At 46.2% G+C, this 23,256-nt stretch overlaps 1 protein-coding gene across 7 annotated transcripts in view; it reads right to left on the reverse strand.

Annotated features, from left to right (window-relative positions):
* ST3GAL3 (ST3 beta-galactoside alpha-2,3-sialyltransferase 3) overlaps positions 1-23,256 on the reverse strand; it is a 411,061-nt gene that overhangs the window by 123,739 nt on the left and 264,066 nt on the right. For all 7 annotated transcript variants that reach the window (XM_048862089.2, XM_048862090.2, XM_048862088.2 and 4 more), the window contains 2 exons: positions 9,634-9,729; positions 6,675-6,861 (listed from right to left, as the gene is read on the reverse strand). In XM_048862089.2, coding sequence (XP_048718046.2) covers positions 6,675-6,861; positions 9,634-9,729 — 283 coding nt within the window. The remainder of the gene's footprint in view (positions 1-6,674; positions 6,862-9,633; positions 9,730-23,256) is intronic.

The raw sequence follows: 23,256 nt of genomic DNA on the forward strand, positions 1-23,256 counted from the left end.
TCAAAGGAGAGAGATGCATTTGAATGTCCCTCATCCATAAGCATTACTCAGAGATCAACCTTATTGAATCCCTGCAGGTGACAGGCAGCAGATGCACGTCAGGATTAGAAGGGGCAGAGTATATGCCCTGCCTGTTGTTGCAGTGCGAATACTTGCTGGAGAACAGCTGCACCTGGCTCCCTCTCCCTCTTGTCATTGCACAGTGCAGTGTGCCAGACAGACATGCCTATACAATGGGCAAAAACCTGAACTTGGCCTCACTTGCAAGCAGGTTCACTCACCTCCAGACTTTTACTATCAAAGAATTTCCTGATGCCTCAGGCACTTACTCCACAAGCTGCTCCTTCTGTGCTTCAGGTTGCAGCTGGAAGTGTTAGCACGGTTATTACTACAAGAGAAGGAAGTCTGGAAGCTGCCAATTTCCAGTGAAACCTTTGCCCTCACTTGGCTTCTTTACCACCATGTGCCAAACGTTGAGGGAAGAGAGCCTACTCAGTCTGTTGATGTTGATTTGCAGTAAGTCTTGGAACCCTGGGGAAGTTCCTGACGACTGGAATGAAAGCTCATGTTATTCCAATTCTTAGAAAGGGTAAATGGAATGAGCAGAGTAATTACAGGTCTGTCAGTCTGACATTGATCCTAGGCAAGATAACAGAGCAGCATACACAGGACTCGGTTAATAAAGAACTAAAGGAGGGTAACAATTAATATCAACATGAGTTTATGGAAAATAGATCCTCTCAAACTAATTTGGTATCTTTTTTTGATGAGAATACAAGATTTGCTGATAATGGTAACAGTGTTGATGTAATAGACTCCTGTGAGACATTTCAGTTGTGACCACACAACATTTTGATTAAAAAATTACCATGGCACACGTTAAATGGATTAAAAGTTGGCTGACTGGTAGGTCTCAACATTTAATCGTACACAGGGAAATCATCAGAAATCAGTGTGTTTCTAGTGGGATCCTGCAGGGGTTGGTTCTTGGTGCTAGGCTATTTAACATTTTTGTCAATGAGCTGGAAGAAAAAGAAATCATCCCTGAGAAAGTTTGCAGATGACACAAAAATTGGGGGAGTGGTAAATAATGAAGAGGACACTGATACAAAGTGATCTGGATTGCTTGGTAAACTGGGTGCAAGCATGCAGTATGTGTTTTAGTGCAGCTAAATGTAAACGTACACATATAGGAACAAAGAATGTAGGCCATACAGACAGGAGGGGGGACTCTATCCTGTGACGCAGGGACTTGGAAAAAGATTTGGCAGGCCATGGTGGACAATCAGCTGAACATGAGCTGCCAGTGTGACACTGTGGCCAAAAGGGCTATTTTACCTCCGTATTTGTCATTGGTGCGTCCACTGCTGGAATCCTGTACCCGTTTCTGGTGTCCACAATTCAAGACAGATGTTAATAAATTGGAGAGGGTTCAGAGAAGAGCCACGAGACTGACTAAAGGATTAGAAAACTTGCCTTATAGTGACAGACTCAAGGAGCTCAATCTATTTAGCTTAATGAAAAGCAGTGTAAGGAGTAATTTGATCACAGTCCATAAATAGTTAAATGGGGAACAAATATTTGACAGTGGGCTCTCCAGTCTAGCAGAGAAAGGTCTAACATGATCCAATGGCTGGAAGTTGAAGCTAGACAAATTCAGACTGGAAATAAGGTGTACATTTTTAACAGTGAGAGTAAATAACAATTGGAACAATGTATCAAGGGTCTTGATGGATTCTCCATCACTGCCATTTTAAAATCAAGACTGGATGTTTTTCTGAAAGATCTGCTCTAGGAATCATTTTGGAGAAGTTCTCTGGCCTGTGCTATGCAGGAGGTCAGACTAGGTGACAGCAGTGGTTCCTTCCGGCCTTGGGATCTATGGATGTATGAAATGCAGTAACTTGTTCTGATGAAATGATGCACAAAGAACTATCTTTGATTCAGCCCCAACTCCATTCCCTTCTATAACTAGTTTGCAAAAGGGTGTGCACATGTTGGTCTGGTGGTTTCAGGAACTCTGCTCTGAACATAGTATACATAATCTTTCATTTTCTGATTGGTTATTCTGTTTGTTTGGCTTTTTTTGGCTGACTAGAGCAGGCGTGCCACTTGGCCACCTCCTGGCCAGAACAACTATCCAACCAACAGTTACTTTTCAGTAACTGGTTCCTGGAGATGTGTGGTCCACATGGATTTTGATTCTGGTGGAATGAGATTCTGGTGTGAGATCAGCATCTTTTGAAGAGCAGTGTCTGTTGGAACCACGCCTGTGCCCTGGGTGCCCACATCCCCTCTCACTTAAGGGTATAAAAAGTGGAGTAAGCTCAATTACCCCTCAGTCCCTTCACTAAGACAGAATCCAGATGACACAGGCCTCTGCAGTAGCAAGGAAGGGACAGTCATGGAACACATACAGTCGGACACCCATTTGGATAGTCTTTGGGTGAGCACAGGTTGACCCATCATCCTGTCAACAAAGGCCAGTAATAGCCTGGGAGAGTTTCTGAAGGGTCTTGCCCTCTCCAGGTAGTAGGAGAAGGACCTCACAACATCGAGGGTGTGAAGTTTAGCTTCCCCTTTGCTAATGTGAGGCTTAGGAAAGAAAACTGGCAGATGGATTACTTGGTTCAAGTGAAAATTAGAAACAACTCTAAGATCTCACCAAACATCTTTTGTTCCAGGAGCCTGAGGCATGTGAGGCTGTAAATGAGGTCTTCAAGTGCGTCTGGAGTTGACTGACAGGGTTCAGTATCAAGTGGTACTTTTGCTGCGGTAGGTAAACTCTTGCTGCTTTGGAATCTAACACTGCTCCTATGAACGCTATCCTCTGAGTAGGAGTAAGAACAGGCACCTCTGCTTACTGAGACCCAGAGCAGCGAAGAGCACTAGAGTTACTTGGCTGGAGCTGTTCACTTGCTCAGGTGACTGCCCTCGAATATGCCAGCTGGCGAGGTCTGGGTATACATGTATCCTTTGTCTCTGCAGGAGGGCTGCCATGGCCCAGCAGGCACTTGGGTAAGTACTCTGGGAGCCGTGGAGGGAAGCACTCTGGACTGATCGTGGGACTTCCCCACCAGGAACCTGAGGTATTTCCTGTGAGCTGGGTGACTAGCTGTATGGAAACAGGCATCTTGCAAGTCGAGAGGCATGAACTGTCCTGAGGATCGACAGTGGTGATTATGGATGCTAGAGTCACCATCCTGAATTTGAAACAAAGGGGGTTTGTTGAGACATTAAAGGTCCAGAATGGGGCGCCCCCTCTTTCTTGTCTGGGATCAGGAAATAATGTGAATAAACCTCCCTGGCCCTGGAACTCCCAGGGCACTCCGAATTGCAGACAGGAGTTTACTTTCTTCCTTAGCCATGTCCTGTGAGATTGGTTCCTGAGGAGGGACAGGGAAGGGGGCAGGGAGGAACTGGATAGAGTACTCCTAGTCTATCATCTCCAGGACCGACTGGTCAGATGTTATTTAGTTCCAGGTGTCCCAAAACCAGAGAGAGAGAGCTGACAAAGAGGCGCAAGGGGGTAGGATGGAGCCAATGGTTCTATATGGCTCTTGACTATAGCGTTAAATCTGCTGATCAGAGGTCAGCACAGACTATGTGGCAGAAGAGAGGGGAGAGGGTCTCCTTCTCAGGAGCTATCTTTGTCTTGGCTGTGCTGATGACCTCTGTTGGCTATAACAGTAAGAGGCAGCCACGGATGGTAAAAAGGATCTGATATGATGGCTGGGCCAGGTCTTCCCTTTATGGCCTGGGGTGGGAAGGGCACAAGAGCATCCAGGACACAGGGGTGGCCCCAGATACTGATATTCAACAGCATCTGATCTCAGGTGCCTGGCATCGTAAGTGGAATCCACGTGGTCCATCACTTGAAGAAGAGACTATTGTTTCTCTGGCCTCCCCTCCACATTTCTGAAGATTCTGATCTGAAGCTCCATACCATGTGCTTGCGTATCTATTCTCAAGCAGCTAAAGAAAGAACATCAGGACTAAGCACATGAGATGTGACACAGAGCAGCCCGCGAAGGTGGCACATCAGACAAAATAGCTAAATCCCTCTGGGGAAGCTGGTTTCCACAGAGATCCCCCACCTCTCTTCTCAAACTTCTGTGTGTGCTTTCATAGATTTCATAGAGTTTAAGGCCAGAAGGGACCATTAGATCATCTGGTCTGACCTCCTGTATATCACGGGCTGTCAAGGTTCCTCCACCACACTGAACTCTAGGGTACAGATGTGGGGACCTGCATGAAAAACCTCCTAAGCTTATCTTTACCAGCTTAGGTCAAAACTTCCCCAAGGTACAAAATATTCCACCCGTTGTCCTTGGATTGGCCGCTACCACCACCAAACAGATACTGGTTACTGGGGAAGAGCTGTTTGGACACGTCTCTCCCCCCAAAATACTTCCCAAAACCTTGCACCCCACTTCCTGGACAAGGTTTGGTAAAAAGCCTCACCAATTTGCCTAGGTGACTACAGACCCAGACCCTTGGATCTTAAGAACAATGAACAATCCTCCCAACACTTGCACCCCCCCTTTCCTGGGAAATGTTGGATAAAAAGCCTCACCAATTTGCATAGGTGACCACAGATCCAAACCCTTGGATCTGAGAACAATGAAAAAGCATTCAGTTTTCTTACAAGAAGACTTTTAATAAAAATAGAAGTAAATAGAAATAAAGAAATCCCCCCTGTAAAATCAGGATGGTAGATACCTTACTGGGTAATTAGATTCAAAACATAGAGAACCCCTCTAGGCAAAACCTTAAGTTACAAAAAAGATACACAGACAGAAATAGTTATTCTATTAAGCACAGTTCTTTTCTCAGCCATTTAAAGAAATCATAATCTAACACGTACCTAGCTAGATTACTTACTAAAAGTTCTAAGACTCCATTCCTGGTCTATCCCCGGCAAAGACAGAATATAGACAGACACACAGACCCTTTGTTTCTCTCCCTCCTCCCAGCTTTTGAAAGTATCTTGTCTCCTCATTGGTCATTTTGGTCAGGTGCCAGCGAGGTTACCTTTAGCTTCTTAACCCTTTACAGGTGAGAGGAGCTTTCCCCTGGCCAGGAGGGATTTCAAAGGGGTTTACCCTTCCGTTTATATTTATGACACGGGCCATTACTTTTCCATGCAGTTACCCCTGTATTGGCCCAATAACTTGTGTTTGGCTACAGCATACTTTCCAGAAAGGTATCAGTCTGGATTTGAAGACATCAAGAGATGGAGAATACACCACTTCCCGTGCTAACTTGCTCTAGTGGTTAATCACCCAAACTGTTAAAAAATCTGTGTTTTATTTCTAATTTGAATTTTCTGGCTTAACTTCCAGCCATTGGTTCTTGTTTCTTGCCTGTGATATATAGGAGGTCAGGTGAGACGCTGTAACGGTCCAGTTTGGCCTTAAACTCTATGAACCCATGAAATACATTAAAATCAATACTCGCCCTTTCACATAATTTGGGATCGGTATACAATTAAATTCACTGTTTGTAACAAGATTCATAAGATTAATAGTGAGACTCATTCAAGGGGCATAAACTCTGGCAAGTCAAGCACTGATGAGTGGTAACAGTTAATTTAGACCCCGTCATTCTGTTTGGAAAAATAATCCCAAATATACATACAAAATGACAGGGTCTAAATAAGCTCTTACCCACTCATGAGAGAGACCTTGGAGTCACGGTGGATAGTTTTCTGAAAACATCCGCTCAATGTGCAGCGGCCGTCAAACAAGCGAACAGAGTGCTAGGAACCATTAGGAAAGGGACAGAGAATACAACAGAAAATATCACAGTGCCACTGTATAAATTCCTGGTACGCCCACACCTTGAATACTGTGTGCAGTTCTGGTTGTCCCATCTCAAAAAATATACATTAGAATTGGAGAAGGTGCAGAGAAGAGCAACAAAAATGATTCAGGGCATGGAACAGCTTCCTTGTGAGGAGAGATTAAAAAGACTGCGACTGTTCAGTTTAGAAGTTAAACTGTTAAGAGACAACTAAGGGGGATAGGACAGAGGTCTGTAAAATCATGACTGGTGGGGAGAAAGTGACTAGGGAAGTTTTAATGACCATTTCACATAACACAAGGACTAGGCGTCACCCAATGAAATTAATAAGCAGAAGGTTTAAAACAAACAAAAGGAAATATTTCTTCACACAACACACAGTCAACCTGTGGAACTCATTGCCAGGGGATGTTGTGGAGGCCAAAAGTAGAACTGGGTTCAGAAAAGAATTAGGTAAATTCATGGAGGACAGGTCCATCAAAGGCTATTAGCTAAGATGGGCAGGGATGCAACTCCATACTCCAGGTTTCCCTAAACCTCCAACTGCTGGAAGCATCTAGCACTGGCCACTGTCAGAGACAGGATTCTGGGCTAGATGGACTTTTGCTCTGACCCAGTATGGCCATTCTTACATTCTTATGGCGTGAGCCCAGATTATACAGGGGCAGCCAGATCCACTGAGCTGGCATTACAAAGCGTATTCCATTAAAAACGGGGTCCATGGAAGTGACAGACCATCCAACGAAATGCAGACACCTGGGCAGGGGCAGACAGAGAAACTGGGCCCCGATCCAAATGTTGTCGGTAAAATCATGACATACTAATATTTCCCCACCCCATCCACCTAAGCGACACAGACCAAGTCTTACCACTTTCTCCTTGTAAACAATGTATTTGAGCCACTTGAAATCCTGCCACTTGAATCCAGCCAGAACAAAGAAGGAGTCCTTCTCATACTGCTCCAGTTTCTGGATGGCCCCTTCAGGGTATGTGATCCGCAGCGTTGTCTTGCCACCCACATCCTTCTCAAAACCCTTCACTGGAGCAGAGTTCAGCCTGTTGGGTGACAAGAGGATAAACTACCAGAGACTCTCATTTACATTCACATATGGTTGGTGAGGTAGCAACCATTGGGCAGTGATTTCCTTGACCACAAAACCCAGCACTATGCCTAACCACAGCCATAGCTTATTATCAGTCAGGTTCATTATGAAGCAATTCCAGTCAAGTCAATGTAAAACACTTGATTTAAGAAACCAAAAAACAGCTCCAATGATTTAAATCAGGCTAGGGCTTTGGAAAACTAATTGGAAAATTTGTGCTCTTGAAATTTTAGACAAAAGATCATTATGGAGTAAATTATAAATAGTTGGTTTCAGAGTAACAACCGTGTTAGTCTGTATTCGCAAAAAGAAAAGGAGGACTTGTGGCACCTTAGAGACTAACCAATTTATTTGAGCATAAGCTTTCGTGAGCTACAGCTCACTTCATCGGATAAATAAATAAATGTGTTAGTCTCTAAGGTGCCACAAGTCCTCCTTTTCTTATTATAAATAGTGTTGTTTTAAGAGCCACTACCGCTAAAGTGACATATCTGAATTGCACAACACTGCTATAGACAAACAAAATACTGAGAATTAAGGCCCTGCAAACACTTAAGCAGGTGCATAACTTTACTCGCGTGAAGAGTTAAGTCAGTAGGACTATTCATATGCTTAAAGTGTTTACAGCATACAGGGCTTAGTCTGTACTATTAAAACTTTTCTCAGTAACACAAAATCTTTGTCACTTTAAAACAAAATTCCTACAGTATTAACAGTAAAAAGTTATTAAGACTTTCAAGAAATTAAAGTTATGGGAACTTCTTATACACAGGCCAAAAATTTCAAAACTCAATCACTTGATTTAAGAAATTAAGTCCATACTTGGGCACGTAAGGGTGGAATTTTCAAAAGTCCCATCTGACTTTGGTGCAGAGTCCCAGTCACTTCAGGCTGTGTTCCCGATGGAGGAGCAGAGCCTGGTTCCATTATTGCTGTTTTCTTGACTTGGAACCCTCGGGATCCCCCTTCCAGGCCTGGATCTGGCTACCCCACCCACTACTCAGTACCTCCCCTCACTCCCTCTCCCGCTAAGCTTCTGCCCTCTCATTCACAGGGAGCTTCCGCCTCCCCTGATCCTTGCTCTTTAAAATGTAAGTCTTATTTCCAGTCTGAATTTGTCTAGCTTCAAATTCCAGCCAGCTCACACAGGGACTGTCTTCATTTCATGGATATGCACCCCCTAGATGACGGGGCTCCAATCCCTGACTGAAGCCTCCAAATGCTACCCTAAACCAAACTGTCAATATTATCCCATGGAGGAGCCCCTGGAGGTGCCCAGGCTTTAAAGGAGGCACTTCTGCACTGAACAGCGTGTGGGGATTGCCCCTGTCCGTTGAGTGTCATAGTTCAGACCAGCTCATACTCCTCTTTTCATGGAGCACCAAGTGGCGCTAGTCTGGGATTGCCAGGGCAAGTCTGCCTTTGTTTTTACCTCAGGAAAACTGGTCCAAGCCCTGTGAGGAGTCAATCAGAACCCCACTATGTGACTGGGCCCCTGCATTATCTGCTAGCTGCACCAATGGATTCTCTATATTTCTCTGCCGCAGAGATCCACCTCCTAGCTCCCAGGTCTAGTTCCTGCAAAGCCTGCTAATGCAGCCAAGCAGCCCAGAACGAATGCACCTCTCCTTCCCCCGACTTCCATGGGACTCAAGCAAGCAGGTGGAGACATTGAAGAAGATGTCTGCTCTCACCCGCTCACTCACACAGCTGAGCACCTGGCTTCACTTAACCTTTAAGGTTGCCTTTTCACTTCCTATCCCAGCTCCCTGCCAGCACAGATGCTCAAATACCACCCTCCTCATCCCAGGCCACAGACTAGCTTCAGATTTACTGATGTGAGGAGAAGGGTCACGTTGGGTGTGGAAACGACCCACTACAGGCAACCCATCCAGTTATTAGTGATAGGAATGGGTTTATTTTTGCCAGACCACTGAACTCCTCATTGAGTTTCTCATTTTGAAATTAAATTGGAGGTAGTTTGGATTTAAATCTATGTGGGTGGCTTAGTGCAAAGAATTGAAGCCTTTCCTCCTCCTGCTTTCTGAGCAGAGGCGGAGTCCCTGGAGGGGCCCTACGAGAACAGTGCAGCCCAAAGGAACAGTAATCACAAGACCATCGCAAAGAATTAAGCACATACTGCCAGGGGGTGCGGGGTGGAAAAGATTTATCCCACTCGGAGCACTTTTCCCAGTGTCCAGGGCAAGGGAGGGGAGAAGTGAGCAGCTTCTGCCGCAGACTCTCCTCTCTTGGGCAGGACACAGCTCTGCTCCTGCCTTGCTCTTAAGCGGTAGGTCCTGGACAACGCCACGCATGTGTGTATGACAGTACCTGGCCTATGGAATCTAACTAGGAGCAGCTCTGTAATAGCAGCTAATTCAATAGTATTGATGCACACACACTGCGGGCATCATGGAAGAGGAGACTCTTCGGGAAGAACTGCAGTAAGGAGAGGGTCACAGCTTGAATGATGGAAGGGACAGCATGGAGGCACTTGTGGGATAAGTGAGACAAACTACCTTCCCCGTCAAGACCACCACGAACATTTAGAATTTGGACAATCTGTACATTCTTGGTTTATTTTACACCTCATTGTAAGTGCCCCTACCAATGGCGATTGTTCCTGGTCAATGTGTGAACAATGGAGGTTGAACCGCTCTACAGTCTATTTGTGCTATACTGAAAATGAATAAAAAATATCCAGAATAGGATACCGAGGACTCACCTGACGACAACATCATAGTCATCAATTTTCAACCCCAATGACTTATTTGCAAGAACTCCACCGTTTCCCACAATGATACATCGCCGGCAGCTGAGACTGAGGAGGAAACGCAGGGAAAGGTTGCTTGTAACAACATGTTAAAATTCACTATCACACAGCTGCTTAGAGTCAAGTTCCGTGCAGCCTGCATCTCTCCAGACATTACAGGAAATCTCTGGCAACGTTCAGAACGAAAGGAAGGGCGGAGCTGCCCATGGTGCCGAGGTGGCCCACACAAATGGCCTGGTATTTCACACCACAGGCAGCATGGGGAGATGGGCTTCCAGGACTGGCAATCTCCTCTCATCCTTTCCTCACTCTGCCTGGGGCAAACGAAACCCATTCGTTATTTAAACAATTACCCAACCCCCATTTCATAATGAAATAAATGCATAAATAATAAAACGTCCCTTCTCTCCATTATATAGACTACACTAAATGTAAATAGTTCGGTCTTTGTACGCTAGAAATGAATAGCTGTTAGACAGACAGTATCTGATAATGCACAGGATGGGGACATTAAATGGCAGCCTCTCTTCTCACACAATCATGATGCAGCACTTGATTCAGAAGACCTAAATTCAATTCCTGGCTCTGACACCGGTTTGCTGGCTGACCCTGGGAAAGTCACTTGCCTCCCTGTGCCTCAGTTTCCTAATCTGTAAAATGAGGACAATGATACTGACCACTCCTTTATGAAGCACTTTAAGATCTACAAATGAAATGCACTATGTAAGAGCTGGGGGTTGTTCTATTATCCTGCAGGAATACAAGCCACTAAAATGCTCAGACAAAAATCACCCATCTTGCATATGGAAGAAATGACAGTACTGCATGAAAAGTAACCACTTATCAAAGACTAATAAGAACCAAACACATATTTAAGAGACCTGCACATTCTTTCATAACCTGTGTAATGTACTTCAGAAAAAATTAAGGGCCAGACACTGGCTGGACCTTCCCCTTTGGGTTCCCACAGAAGGGGCCACCCACACTCACAGCAGGGAACACTGGGCCTTTCAGTCTAGTGCTGGTCTCCCTAGAAAGGGCTGGGCCCAGTGCAGCTGTCAGTGAGGGGAGTGTACACCGGACCTTCCGAAGCGGGAGGGCAGCGGCTCAAGTGTGCTCTCTCCAGAGCCTCCAGAAGAATTCTGGGACAACCAGCCAAAATGCTTCCATGGGCTCTCTCTCCTGGGTGTCCTCACCACACCCTCTCCCCAACACGAGATGTGCCTTAAAAGCTATAGCACATGGCTGAGATTTAAAAAATATACATCAGTCCAAAGAGAAGACCCAGCGCCACGGCTGTAACAGCGGAAGGGGGATTAGGTTAGCCAACTTTTGAAACGACTCCTTTGATATCACCAAGAGTTCACTTTGCTGTAACCACTCCTAACACAACTGTGCAGAAAACCCAGCCCCTGCCAAGCTTAGCTGCTGTTCATGAAGACTGGGCCTGAAACGAACATCCTGGCCTGGGTTAAAGAACTGAGGATTGACCTGCTGACAGGCCTGTCGGGGGAGACTCGCACCGAGCTAACAGATACAGTGCCCCAGGAATATTCAGGAACCACTTCCAAGCACAGTTAAAAAGATATTAGAGAACTACAGGAACTGAGCCTTTCAGCACAACCAAACCACATATTAATTAAAGCCAGAAATCCCGCTATTCCAGCTGTGAAAGCTTCTGGCAGGGTCAGTCTCTTTGAACATCTCTAAGCAGCTAATATGGGGCTGGAACATGGACAGGAAGCCCAATTTAGGGCCACCTTCTCCTTTGAAATAGCCCTAAAAGGAATCAGCCAGCCAGCAAGAGCTAAGACATGGACTAGTGGGGGAGGGCAGATTTTAAGGTAATTAGGCTTTTTTAAAATTAAAACCACCCTTTTGGGGTTTTTTTGTTTTGTTTTGGTTTGGAGCCATCAGGAATCATCAAGCTGTAAGACACTCAGCATGTGAGGTATAAGCTATCTTCATTACCCACTGCTGGCTTTCCCACTTCCCTCATGCTGTTTGCATCTAGTCTTAGAATAGGGACATAGGACTGGAGGGGACCTCCTGGGTCATCGAGTCCAGTCCCCTGCTAGATCAGGCAACCCTGTCATATCATCCCTTCCCATTCATAAACTTATCTAGATCCATCTTAAAACTGGTTAGGTTGCTTGCCCGCCCCCACTACTCCGATTGGGAGGCTGCTTTAGATAACCCCTGCCCCAAATAGCATGTTATGTCTTTGATACAGCACCAAACGCAATGGGTCTTGGCAGGTACTGAGGTGGCTCCCAGAGGCCCCAATAACAGTGTGAGTATGGGGATCTGACATACCACGAATGGGAAGAAGCGGGGATCAAGGCACTGAAACTGGAGTGGGAGAAGATCCTAAAAGGGATTTAAAGACTGGCATTGCTGGGAAAGTAAAAGTGATGGGTGGTGATACATCACAAGATAAAAGCTGTAGGCTAGGGTAGAGCTGTGCATAGCGTTGATGGGAAGACCAGAATTTTAAACTGGACATGCTAACCAAGAGACAGCAAGATGGAGATGTGACAAGGGAAATGATATGGTTGGATTAATTGGCGATTAAGATAATTTTGGCCACTGTATTTTGGAGTGACTGGAGAATGCAATATATATGTCATAGAGGACACAGAGGATGTGATAGTTACACCAGTCGAGGCAGAAGATTACCCAGGGTATGAACAAGAGCCTTAGACAATGGGAGAGAAAGGAAAGGATATATTTTCTAAATGACGTGGAGAAAGCAGTGGCAGGACTTGTTGTAGTAGCCAGCACATGAGGCAAGGAGGAGAGGAAGTAGTCAGTGTTGATCCCTGTAGTAAGAAGAGAGCCGGAGACATAAGCCCTTGCATTAGAGGCCTGGTATGAGGCAGGATCTGCTTAAAGAATTTGGCAAGAAAAGGGCTGATATTGCAGAAAATACACATTCCTAAAAGTGCTAGTTACAGAGTACTTACACAAACACACCCCGATATTAAGTGGTACCAGAACATTCTGATATCAAGGATGGTACAAAAACATTCCCCAAGGATAACAGGAACACACTAACCCCTCCTAAAAAATAAGGTCAGGAGGACAGTACGGAGAGAGATGTTTTAATCAAACCAACATGTACAAGGTAATGGGTGATAACTAGCCAAATAAGGGGGCAGTAACTAACTATGTCAGAGGGGTAGTACTAACTTGTTTGTATCGGGGTATAAAAATGTATCTCAAAGGAAGTATCTTTGTCTGGCCTAGGGAGAAATGGAAAGTCTCGCCGTTCACTAAGCTGGCCCATTGTTACGGGCATACATGTATTAGTGGTCTGGCAAACTCTGCAGAATACTAGTACAGTGCTTCATTGACAATAAACCTAGCTGGGTGCCTTCATCCCTTAACAAATCTTGTGGTCATTGGGCAGTTCACCCGAGGTCTGCCGTGCCAGCTGTCTGCACAGGGCTGGAGCGGTACACAAAAGAAACACACACATGCAGTCAAACATCTATCAACATCTAACCACACTGATGACCCCAACCACATTGAGCAGATGTTTTCAGAGAACTATCCACAATGATTCCAAGATCTCTTTTTTGAGTGGTAACAGCTAATTTAGACCCCATCATTTTGTATGTATAGTTGGGATTATGTTTTCCAATGTGCATTACTTTGCATTTATCAACATTGAATTTCATCAGCCATTTTGATGCTTAGCCACCCAGTTGTGTGAGATCCCTTTGTAACTCTTCGCCATCTGCTTTGGACTTAAATTTCATGAGTAATTTAGTATCTGCAAACTTTGCCACCTCCCTGTTTACCCCTTTTTCCAGATCATTTATGAATATGTTGAACAGCACTGGCCCCAGAACAGACCCCTGGGAGACACCCCTATTTACTTCTTTTCAATGTGAAAACTGATCGCTGATTCCTAACATTTGTTTCTTATCTTTTAACCAATTACTGATCCATGAGAGGACCTTCCCTTTTATCCCATGACGGCTTACTTTGCTTAACAGCCTTGGGTGAGGGACCTTGTCAAAGGCTTTCTGAAAGTCCAAGTACACTATATCCATTGTTTCACTCTTATCCACGTTTGTTGATCCCCTCAAAGAATTCTGAGGCATGATTTCCCCTTACAAAGCCATGTTGGCTCTTCCCCAACATATGGTGTTCATCCATGTGTCTGACAATTTTGTTCTTTGCTACAGTTTCAACCAATGTGCCTGGTACTGAAGCCAGGCTCACCAGCCTGCAATTGCCGGGGTCACCTCTAGAGACTTTTTTTTTTTGGCATTACATTAGCTAGCTGCCCGTCATGTGAGACAGGAGCTGATTTAAGCAATAGGTTACATACCAGTTGGTTCTGTAAGTTCATATTTGGGTTCCTTCAGATGTCTTGGGTGATGCCATCTGGTCGGGGTGACGTCTGACTTTTTAACTTATTAATTAGTTTCAAAACCTCCTCCACTGACACCTCAATCTGGGGCAGTTCCTCAGATTTGTGACCTAAGAACAGCGGTTCTCAAACGGTGGGTCAGGTGGGTCAGCGGCGAACCAGCTGAGCAGCGGGGAACAGCAGAGCAGCACACAGCAGGAGTTTGCCTGGGAGTTTGCCTGGAGCGAGCCCAGTGACGCTTACATCTTGCCAACTTCTCTGAGGAAGCTCATAGTAGGAAGGTGATATGGAAGGGGGGGGGTTCAGCTGTTGTGACCTGCACTGGATGTGCCATGTTTGTCTTTCTTCCACAGGACAGAAGCGACTTTGTCTGTACAAAGTGCAAGCTGGTCTCCATATTGGAAGAGAAGACTGAAGGTCTGGAGCAACAGATAACGACCCTGCGTTGCATACGAGAAACGGAGGATTTTCTGGACAAAAGTCAGGATATGCTTCTACGGGCACAAAGCTCTAAAGATTTAGAGCAGGTTGCACAGCGGAGCCAAGAGGCCAGTGAAGAAGCTTGGCAACATGTGACCTCCAGAAGAAGAAGGGGGAATGTCCGGGTTCCAGCAACGTGGACACAGGTAACTAACCGCTTTCATGTTCTCTCCACAGGTACCATTGCGGAGAGTGGACCAGATGATATGTCTGGGGGGAGAAACCAGAAGGAGACTCCGCTGGTTGGAAGGCATGAGATGCACTGTCCTGAGATGGGGGGTTCCACGACCACAACTCCCAAGAGAAGGAGGTGGGTGGTGGGGGTCGGGGACTCTCTACTCCGGGGAATGGGTCATCTATCTGCCGCCCTCACCGGAAAAACCGAGAAGTCTGCTGCTTGCCAGGAGCTAGGATTCACGATGTGACGCAGAGACTGCCGAGACTCATCAAGCCCTCGGATCGCTACCCCTTCCTGCTTCTCCACGTGGGCACCAATGATACTGCCAAAAATGACCTTGAGCGGATCACTGCGGACTACGTGGCTCTGGGAAGAAGGATAAAGGAGTTGGAGGCACAAGTGGTGTTCTCGTCCATCCTCCCCGTGGAAGGAAAAGGCCTGGGTAGGGACCGTCGAATCGTGGAAGTCAACGAATGGCTACGCAGGTGGTGTCGGAGAGAAGGCTTTGGATTCTTTGACCACAGGATGGTGTTCCATGAAGGGGAAGTGCTGGGCAGAGACGGGCTCCACCTTACGAAGAGAGGGAAGAGCATCTTTGTGAGCAGGCTGGCTAACCTAGTGAGGAGGGCTTTAAACTAGGTTCACCGGGGGAAGGAGACCAAACCCCTGAGGTTAGTGGGAAAGCGGGATACCGGGAGCAAGCACAGGCAGGAATGTCTGTGGGGGGAGGGCTCCTGCCTCATACTGAGAATAAGGGGCGATCAGCAGGTTATCTCAAGTGCTTATATACGAATGCACAAAGCCTTGGAAACAAGCAGGGAGAACTGGAGGTCCTGGTGATGTCAAGGAATTATGACGTGATTGGAATAACAGAGACTTGGTGGGATAACTCACATGACTGGAGTACTGTCATGGACGGTTATAAACTGTTCAGGAAGGACAGGCAGGGCAGAAAAGGTGGGGGAGTAGCACTGTATGTAAGGGAGCAGTATGACTGCTCAGAGCTCTGGTACGAAACTGCAGAAAAACCTGAGTGTCTCTGGATTAAGTTGAGAAGTGTGAGCAACAAGAGAGATGTAGTGGTGGGAGTCTGCTATAGACCACCGGACCAGGGGGATGAGGTGGATGAGGCTTTCTTCCGGCAGCTCGCAGAAGCTACTAGATCGCACGCCCTGGTTCTCATGGGTGACTTTAATTTTCCTGATATCTGCTGGGAGAGCAATACAGCGGTGCATAGACAATCTAGGAGGTTTTTGGAAAGCGTAGGGGACAATTTCCTGGTGCAAGTGCTAGAGGAGCCAACTGGGGGGGAGCTTTTCTTGACCTGCTGCTCACAAACCGGGAAGAATTAGTAGGGGAAGCAAAAATGGATGAGAATCTGGGAGGCAGTGACCATGAGTTGGTTGAGTTCAGGATCCTGACACAGGGAAGAAAGGTAAGCAGCAGGATACGGACCCTGGACTTCAGGAAAGCAGACTTCGACTCCCTCAGGGAATGGATGGCCAGGATCCCCTGGGGGACTAACATGAAGGGGAAAGGAGTCCAGGAGAGCTGGCTGTATTTCAAGGAATCCCTGTTGAGGTTATAGGGACAAAACATCCCGATGTGTCGAAAGAATAGTAAATATGGCAGGCGACCAGCTTGGCTTAACGGTGAAATCCTAGCGGATCTTAAATATAAAAAAGAAGCTTACAAGAAGTGGAAGGTTGGACATATGACCAGGGAAGAGTATAAAAATATTGCTCGGGCATGTAGGAATGAAATCAGGAGGGCCAAATTGCACCTGGAGCTGCAGCTAGCAAGAGATGTTAAGAGTAACAAGAAGGGTTTCTTCAGGTATGTTGGCAACAAGAAGAAAGCCAAGGAAAGTGTGGGCCCCTTACTGAATGAGGGAGGCAACCTAGTGACAGAGGATGTGGAAAAAGCTAATGTACTCAATGCTTTTTTTGCCTCTGTCTTCATGAACAAGGTCAGCTCCCAGACTGCTGCGCTGGGCATCACAACATGGGGAATAGATGGCCAGCCCTCTGTGGAGAAAGAGGTGGTTAGGGACTATTTAGAAAAGCTGGACGTCCACAAGTCCATGGGGCCGGACGAGTTGCATCCGAGAGTGCTAAAGGAATTGGCGGCTGTGACTGCAGAGCCATTGGCCATTATCTTTGAAAACTCGTGGCGAACGGGGGAAGTCCCGGATGACTGGAAAAAGGCTAATGTAGTGCCAATCTTTAAAAAAGGGAAGAAGGAGGATCCTGGGAACTACAGGCCAGTCAGCCTCACCTCAGTCCCTGGAAAAATCATGGAGCAGGTCCTCAAAGAATCAATCCTGAAGCACTTACATGAGAGGAAAGTGATCAGGAACAGTCAGCATGGATTCACCAAGGGAAGGTCATGCCTAACTAATCTAATCGCCTTCTATGATGAGATTACTGGTTCTGTGGATGAAGGGAAAGCAGTGGATGTATTGTTTCTTGACTTTAGTAAAGCTTTTGACACGGTCTCCCACAGTATTCTTGTCAGCAAGTTAAAGAAGTATGGGCTGGATGAATGGACGATAAGGTGGATAGAAAGAAAGCTGGCTAGATTGTCGGGCTAAATGCGTAGTGATCAATGGCTCCATGTCTAGTTGGCAGCCGGTGTCAAGTGGAGTGCCCTAGGGGTCGGTCCTAGGGCCGGTTTTGTTCAATATCTTCATAAATGATCTGGAGGATGGTGTGGATTGCACTCTCAGCAAATTTGCGGATGATACTAAAGTGGGAGGAGTGGTAGATATGCTGGAGGGCAGGGATAGGATACAGAGGGACCTAGACAAATTGGAGGATTGGGCCAAAAGAAATCTGATGAGGTTCAATAAGGATAAGTGCAGGGTCCTGCACGTAGGACTGAAGAACCCAATGCACAGCTACAGACTAGGGACCGAATGGCTAGGCAGCAGTTCTGCGGAAAAGGACCTAGGGGTGACAGTGGACAAGAAGATGGATATGAGTCAGCAGTGTGCCCTTGTTGCCAAGAAGGCCAATGGCATTTTGGGATGTATAAGTAGGGGCATAGCGAGCAGATCGAAGGACGTGATCGTCCCCCTCTATTCGACATTGGTGAGGCCTCATCTGGAGTACTGTGTCAGTTTTGGGCCCCACACTACAAGAAGGATGTGGATAAATTGGAAAGAGTCCAGCGAAGGGCAACAAAAATGATTAGGGCTCTGGAACACATGACTTATGAGGAGAGGCTGAGGGAACTGGGATTGTTTAGTCTGCGGAAGAGAAGAATGAAGGCGGATTTGATAGCTGCTTTCAACTACCTGAGAGGTGGTTCCAGAGAGGATGGTTCTAGACTATTCTCAGTGGTAGAAGAGGACAGGACAAGGAGTAATGGTCTCAAGTTGCAGTGGGGGAGGTTTAGGTTGGATATTAGGAAAAACTTTTTCACTAGGAGGGTGGTGAAACACTGGAATGCGTTACCTAGGGAGGTGGTAGAATCTCCTTCCTTAGAAGTTTTTAAGGTCAGGCTTGACAAAGCCCTAGCTGGGATGATTTAATTGGGGATTGGTCCTGCTTTTGAGCAGGGGGTTGGACTAGATGACCTCCTGAGGTCTCTTCCAACCCTGATATTCTATGATTCTATGACCCCAAAGTGGGCTGTGATCCAATTTTAATGGGGTTGCCAGGGCCAGCATTAGACTTGCTGGGCCCCGGGGTAGAAGCTGAAGCCCAAGCTGCACCCCCAACCAGGGCAGCGGGGCTCGGGCTGCGGCCCCCTCTCCCCCCAACCAGGGCAGCGGGGCTTGGGCTCTGCCCTTGGCACCCCTCCTCCCAGGGTCATGTGCTAACTTTGCTGTCAGTAGGGAGTCGCGGTGCAATGAAGTTTGAGAAACACTGCCTAAGAAAAATGGCTCAGGTTTTGGAATCTCCCTCACGTCCTCTACAATGAAGACCGATGCAAAGAATTCATTTAGCTTTTCGCAATGGCCTTATCGTCCTTGAGCACCTAGATTGTCCAGTGGCCCCACTGGCTGTGCAGCAGGCTTCCTGCATGCAATATTATATTTGTTTAAAAAATTGCTGTTAGTTTCTGTGTCTTTTGCTAGTTGCTCTTCAAATTCTTTTGGGGCCGGCCTGATTCTACTTTTGCATTTGACTTGCCAGGATTTATGCTCCCTTCTGTTTGCCTCAGTAGGATCTGGCTGCCAATTTTTAAAAGATGTCTTTTCGATCACGATCAAGTCACCTCTTAACCTTCTCTTGGATAAACCAAGGACATTAAGCTCCTCAAGTGTCTCACTCTCAGGCAGATTTTCCATACCTTGAATCATTCGTATAGCTCTTTTCTGAACTCATTCCATTTCTCAACATCTTTTTTGAAGTGCTGAAACCAGTAACAGTCTCACTGGTGCCACGTGAGGGGTAATGCCACCTGTCTACTACTCAATATCCTCCTGCTTAGGCATCCCAGAATCACATTTGTTCTTTTAGCTACACCATCACACTGGGAGCTCATGTTCAACTGGTTATCTACCATCAACCCCAAGTCCTTTTCAGTGTCACTGACTTTCAGGAGACCATCTCTCATCTTATCAGTGTGACCCATGTTCTTTGCTCCTAGATATCTCATCTTCCATTTGGCTCTGTTAAAATGCATGTTGCTCAAATGAGTCCCATTTACAAGCAATCTGGAGCAGTCTTTATAACTGACCTGTCCACATCATTATTTACCACTCCACCAATTTGTGTGTTATCTGCAAGTTCTACCAGCATTGATTTTCTATTTTCTTCCATATCACTGATGAAAATGTTGAACAACATTGGGCCGAGAACAGATCCCTGCCGGAACACACTATAAACACACCCACTAGATAATGATTTCCCATTTATAATTAATTTTTGAAATCTCTCATTTAATTAGCTTTTAATCCATATAATATGGGCTACATTGATCTTGTATAGTGACACTTTTTTTAGAGCAGGATGTCATTTGGACTAAGTCAAATGCCTTACAGATGTCTAACGACACAACAGATTTACCTTTATCTATCAATCAAACTTGTAATCTCATAAAAAATACCAAATTTACTTGACCAGATTCATTTTCCATAAAACCCATGTTAATCTGCACTTGTTAAGATACCATCTTTTTACTGATTCTATTCCATATTAACCTTTCCATGATTTTGCCCAGGACTGATGTCAAGCTCATCAGTCTATAATAATTCATGTCATCTCATTTTCCCTTTTAAAATAATGGTGCAACAATAGCTTCTCCAGCTCTCTAGAACTTCCCTTGATGACTTGCTTTCCTTTGATCCCATTCAGTCACATTGTTCAAGAAACAGGTGAGGAACATGAGTTGCTATTATATTACCCTAACTGCTTACTAGAGTCTTTTCTCTTCTCTGTTAAATTAAGGCTAATTTCCTTGACAGCACATCTACAGTAGAATCAGAGTCTGCAGGTGGATTTTAGAGAACTCTGAAATATTGGCTCTTAAACCAGAAGTTTTGGTCTCAGGGAAAAACTTCCTAAACAAGGGCGCACTTCCTTCTAATGAACGCAGGCAGAGACATGACATAACACGCACAACATTCTCAACAAACTGCTATGGTTAGGACTCAAAATCACAGGCCATAGATGCTGCTCAGGTTAAAGGGCCACAGCATGTCACCTCGAGACACCCAATTACTGTGACATAAGTCTGCCTGCAAAGCCTCTGACCTGCAAAAGAGCATCAGTCTTGTGGCACATGTGCACTTCACCGTCTTTAGTGTGTCAGTTCAGCTCAAACTGAGCTGGAATTACAAACTTCACCCCCAACACCTTTGGAAATATCGCTTCCCCAAAGGAGCAGTGCAAGCTGTGCACTACCCGAGAGAATTTCTGAGTGGGTGAGATCAGTTTGGGGAGGATCAGAGCAACTGTATGAGCCCCACGTGTGAGCCAAAACCCCCGTTAAGAGCCAGGTAATTTTCTAAACACATGATTTTTAAAAAGGCGGCTGTATCTCAAGAGCCTCTTTCTCAAATAACCCCAAATTTGGACCGCTAAGCCTGCCCACCCCACACTCCCATGAGGCACAGGAAATTTCAGCATAAGATGAGTCAGCAGATTTTGGACCCAGATGTGCATTTTAGAGCACCTAGACTAGCCATATTTTAAACAGTAAGCAATTCCCCACCTTAACTACAGCGGAGCTACTGCTCTGGAAGCAAGGGAGCAGAGGAGAATGGGGACGCAGCTGGCAGCTGCAGAGATGTCAGGAATGCTGATGAGTTTGGTGATCATGGAAAGTCTGATTGGAAGCTCAGAAGGGGTCAGGAGGCAAAAAATGAATTGGTCAGAAAGCAAGAGCCTTATTAGTGTGAGATCAAAGCAGGAGAATGTTCAGTAAAGAACAGGGCTAACATTTTTCAAAAGCTCCTAAGTCACCTAAGAGCTTCTGAAAAAAATTACCCCAGGTCCAGAAATTGACACTTAGTGAGGGAGTTAATCAAAGGACAAGTCACACCTGACCAACCTGATTGCCTTCTATGATGAGATAACTGGCTCTGTGTATACGGGGAAAGCGGTGGATGTGATATATCTTGACTTTAGCAAAGCTTTTGATATGGTCTCCCACAGTATTCTTGCCAGCAAGTTAAAAAAGTATGGATTGGATGAATGGACTATAAGGGTGGTGTGACAAAGCTCTGTCCTTGCCTCCACGGGTCCCGTGTTTCCTGGCGGATTTCGTTAGCCTCAGAGGCTCACTGTGACCCTTCACAAAACCCTTCTCTTTCTAGAGACAAGGGTCACAGTCTACTGAGTCATTTTCATCATAAGCCAGCGAGGGAGGTGAGGAGAAGTTATCCTTCCTTGCACAGTCTCTGTTGTCTCCTGGTCTCAGTGATTAATCAGGGGGCAAAGGTGGGGGGGGAGGGGGAGCCCGGGCCCACCCTCTACTCCGGGCTCCAGCCCAAGGACCCTAATAGTATCAGCTATGGTAGCTGACCTTTTAGAAACATGACATGTACAATTCCCTGGGCTACTTCCCCCACAGCAGCCCTCATTTCCTCAAGCTCCACTTCACCCTTACCTCAGGGCCTCCTTCCTCATGCCTGATATGGTGTGTACTACTCAGCCTCTCCAACAGAGCAACTTCCTCCCACAGCTCCTGACATGCACACCCACCTGACTGGGAGGCTTTTAACTAGTTTCAGCCAGCCCCTGATTGGCTTCAGGTGTCCCAATCAACCTAGCCTTCTCCCTGCCTTCTGGAAAGTTCTTAATTGGCCCCAGGTGTCTTAATTGACCTGGAGCAGCTGCCATTTCACTTATCCTGGTAGCAGGGATTTGTTTAGCCTGGAGCTAATATATCTATCTCCCACTACTTTTCTATAGCCATCTGGCCTTGTCCCGTCACAGTGGATAGAAAGTGGGCTAGATTGTCAGGCTCAACAGCTCGATGTCTAGTTGGCAGCTGGTATCAAGCAGAGTGCCCCAGGGGTCTATCCTGGGGCTGGTTTTGTTCAACATCTGCATTAATGATCTGGATGATGGGATGGATTGCACCCTCAGCAAGTTCGCAGATGACACTGAGATGTGGGGGAGATGTAGATACACTGGAGAGTAGGGATAGCGTCTGGGATGACTAGACAAATTTGAAGATTGGGCCAAAAGAAATCTGATGAGGTTCAACAAGGATAAGTGCAGAGTCCTGCACTTAGGACGGAAGAATCCCATGCACTGCTACAGACTAGGGACCAACTGGCTAACCGGCAGTTCTGCAGAAAAGGACCTGGGGATTACAGTGGATGAGAAGCTGGATATGAGTCAGCAGTGCGCCCTTGTTGCCAAGAAGGTTAACGGCATATTGGGCTGAATAAGTAGGAGCACTGCCAGCAGATTGAGGGAAGTGATTATTCCCCTCTATTCGTCACTGGTGAGGCCTCATCTGGAGTATTGCATCCAGTTTTGGGCCTCCCACTACAGAAAGGATGTGGAAAAATTGGAGAGAGTCCAGCAGACGGCAACAAAAATTATTAGGGGGCTGGGGCACATGACTTCCGAGGAGAGGCTGAGGGAACTGGGTTTATTTAGTCTGCAGAAGAGAAGAGTGAGGGGGGATTTGATAGCAGCCTTCAACTACCTGAAGGGGGGTTCCAAAGAGGATGGAGCTCGGCTGTTCTCAGTGGTGGCAGATGACAGAACAAGGAGCAATGTTCTCAAGTTGCAGTGGGGGAGGTCTAGGTTGGAAAACTATTTCACTGGGAGGGTGGTGAAGCACTGGATGGGGTTACCTTGGGAGGTGGTGGAATTTCCATCCTAAGAGGTTTTTAAGGCCCAGCTTGACAAAGCCTTGCCTGGGATGATTTAGTTGGGGTTGGTCCTGCTTTGAGCAGGGGGTTGGACTAGATGACCTCCTGAGGTCTCTTCCAACCCTAATCTTCTATGATTCAAGGCTGAAGGTCAAAAAAGAAGGGAAGGGTCAGAATGCAGAGGGTAAAGAATCAGACAGCTGATCATAAACATGCCAAGGATTTTCCAGAACAAGTCTATGATAAGAC

The sequence above is a fragment of the Caretta caretta genome, chromosome 8 (assembly GCF_965140235.1).
Source record: "Caretta caretta isolate rCarCar2 chromosome 8, rCarCar1.hap1, whole genome shotgun sequence".
In the NCBI taxonomy this organism is placed as follows: domain Eukaryota; kingdom Metazoa; phylum Chordata; order Testudines; family Cheloniidae; genus Caretta; species Caretta caretta.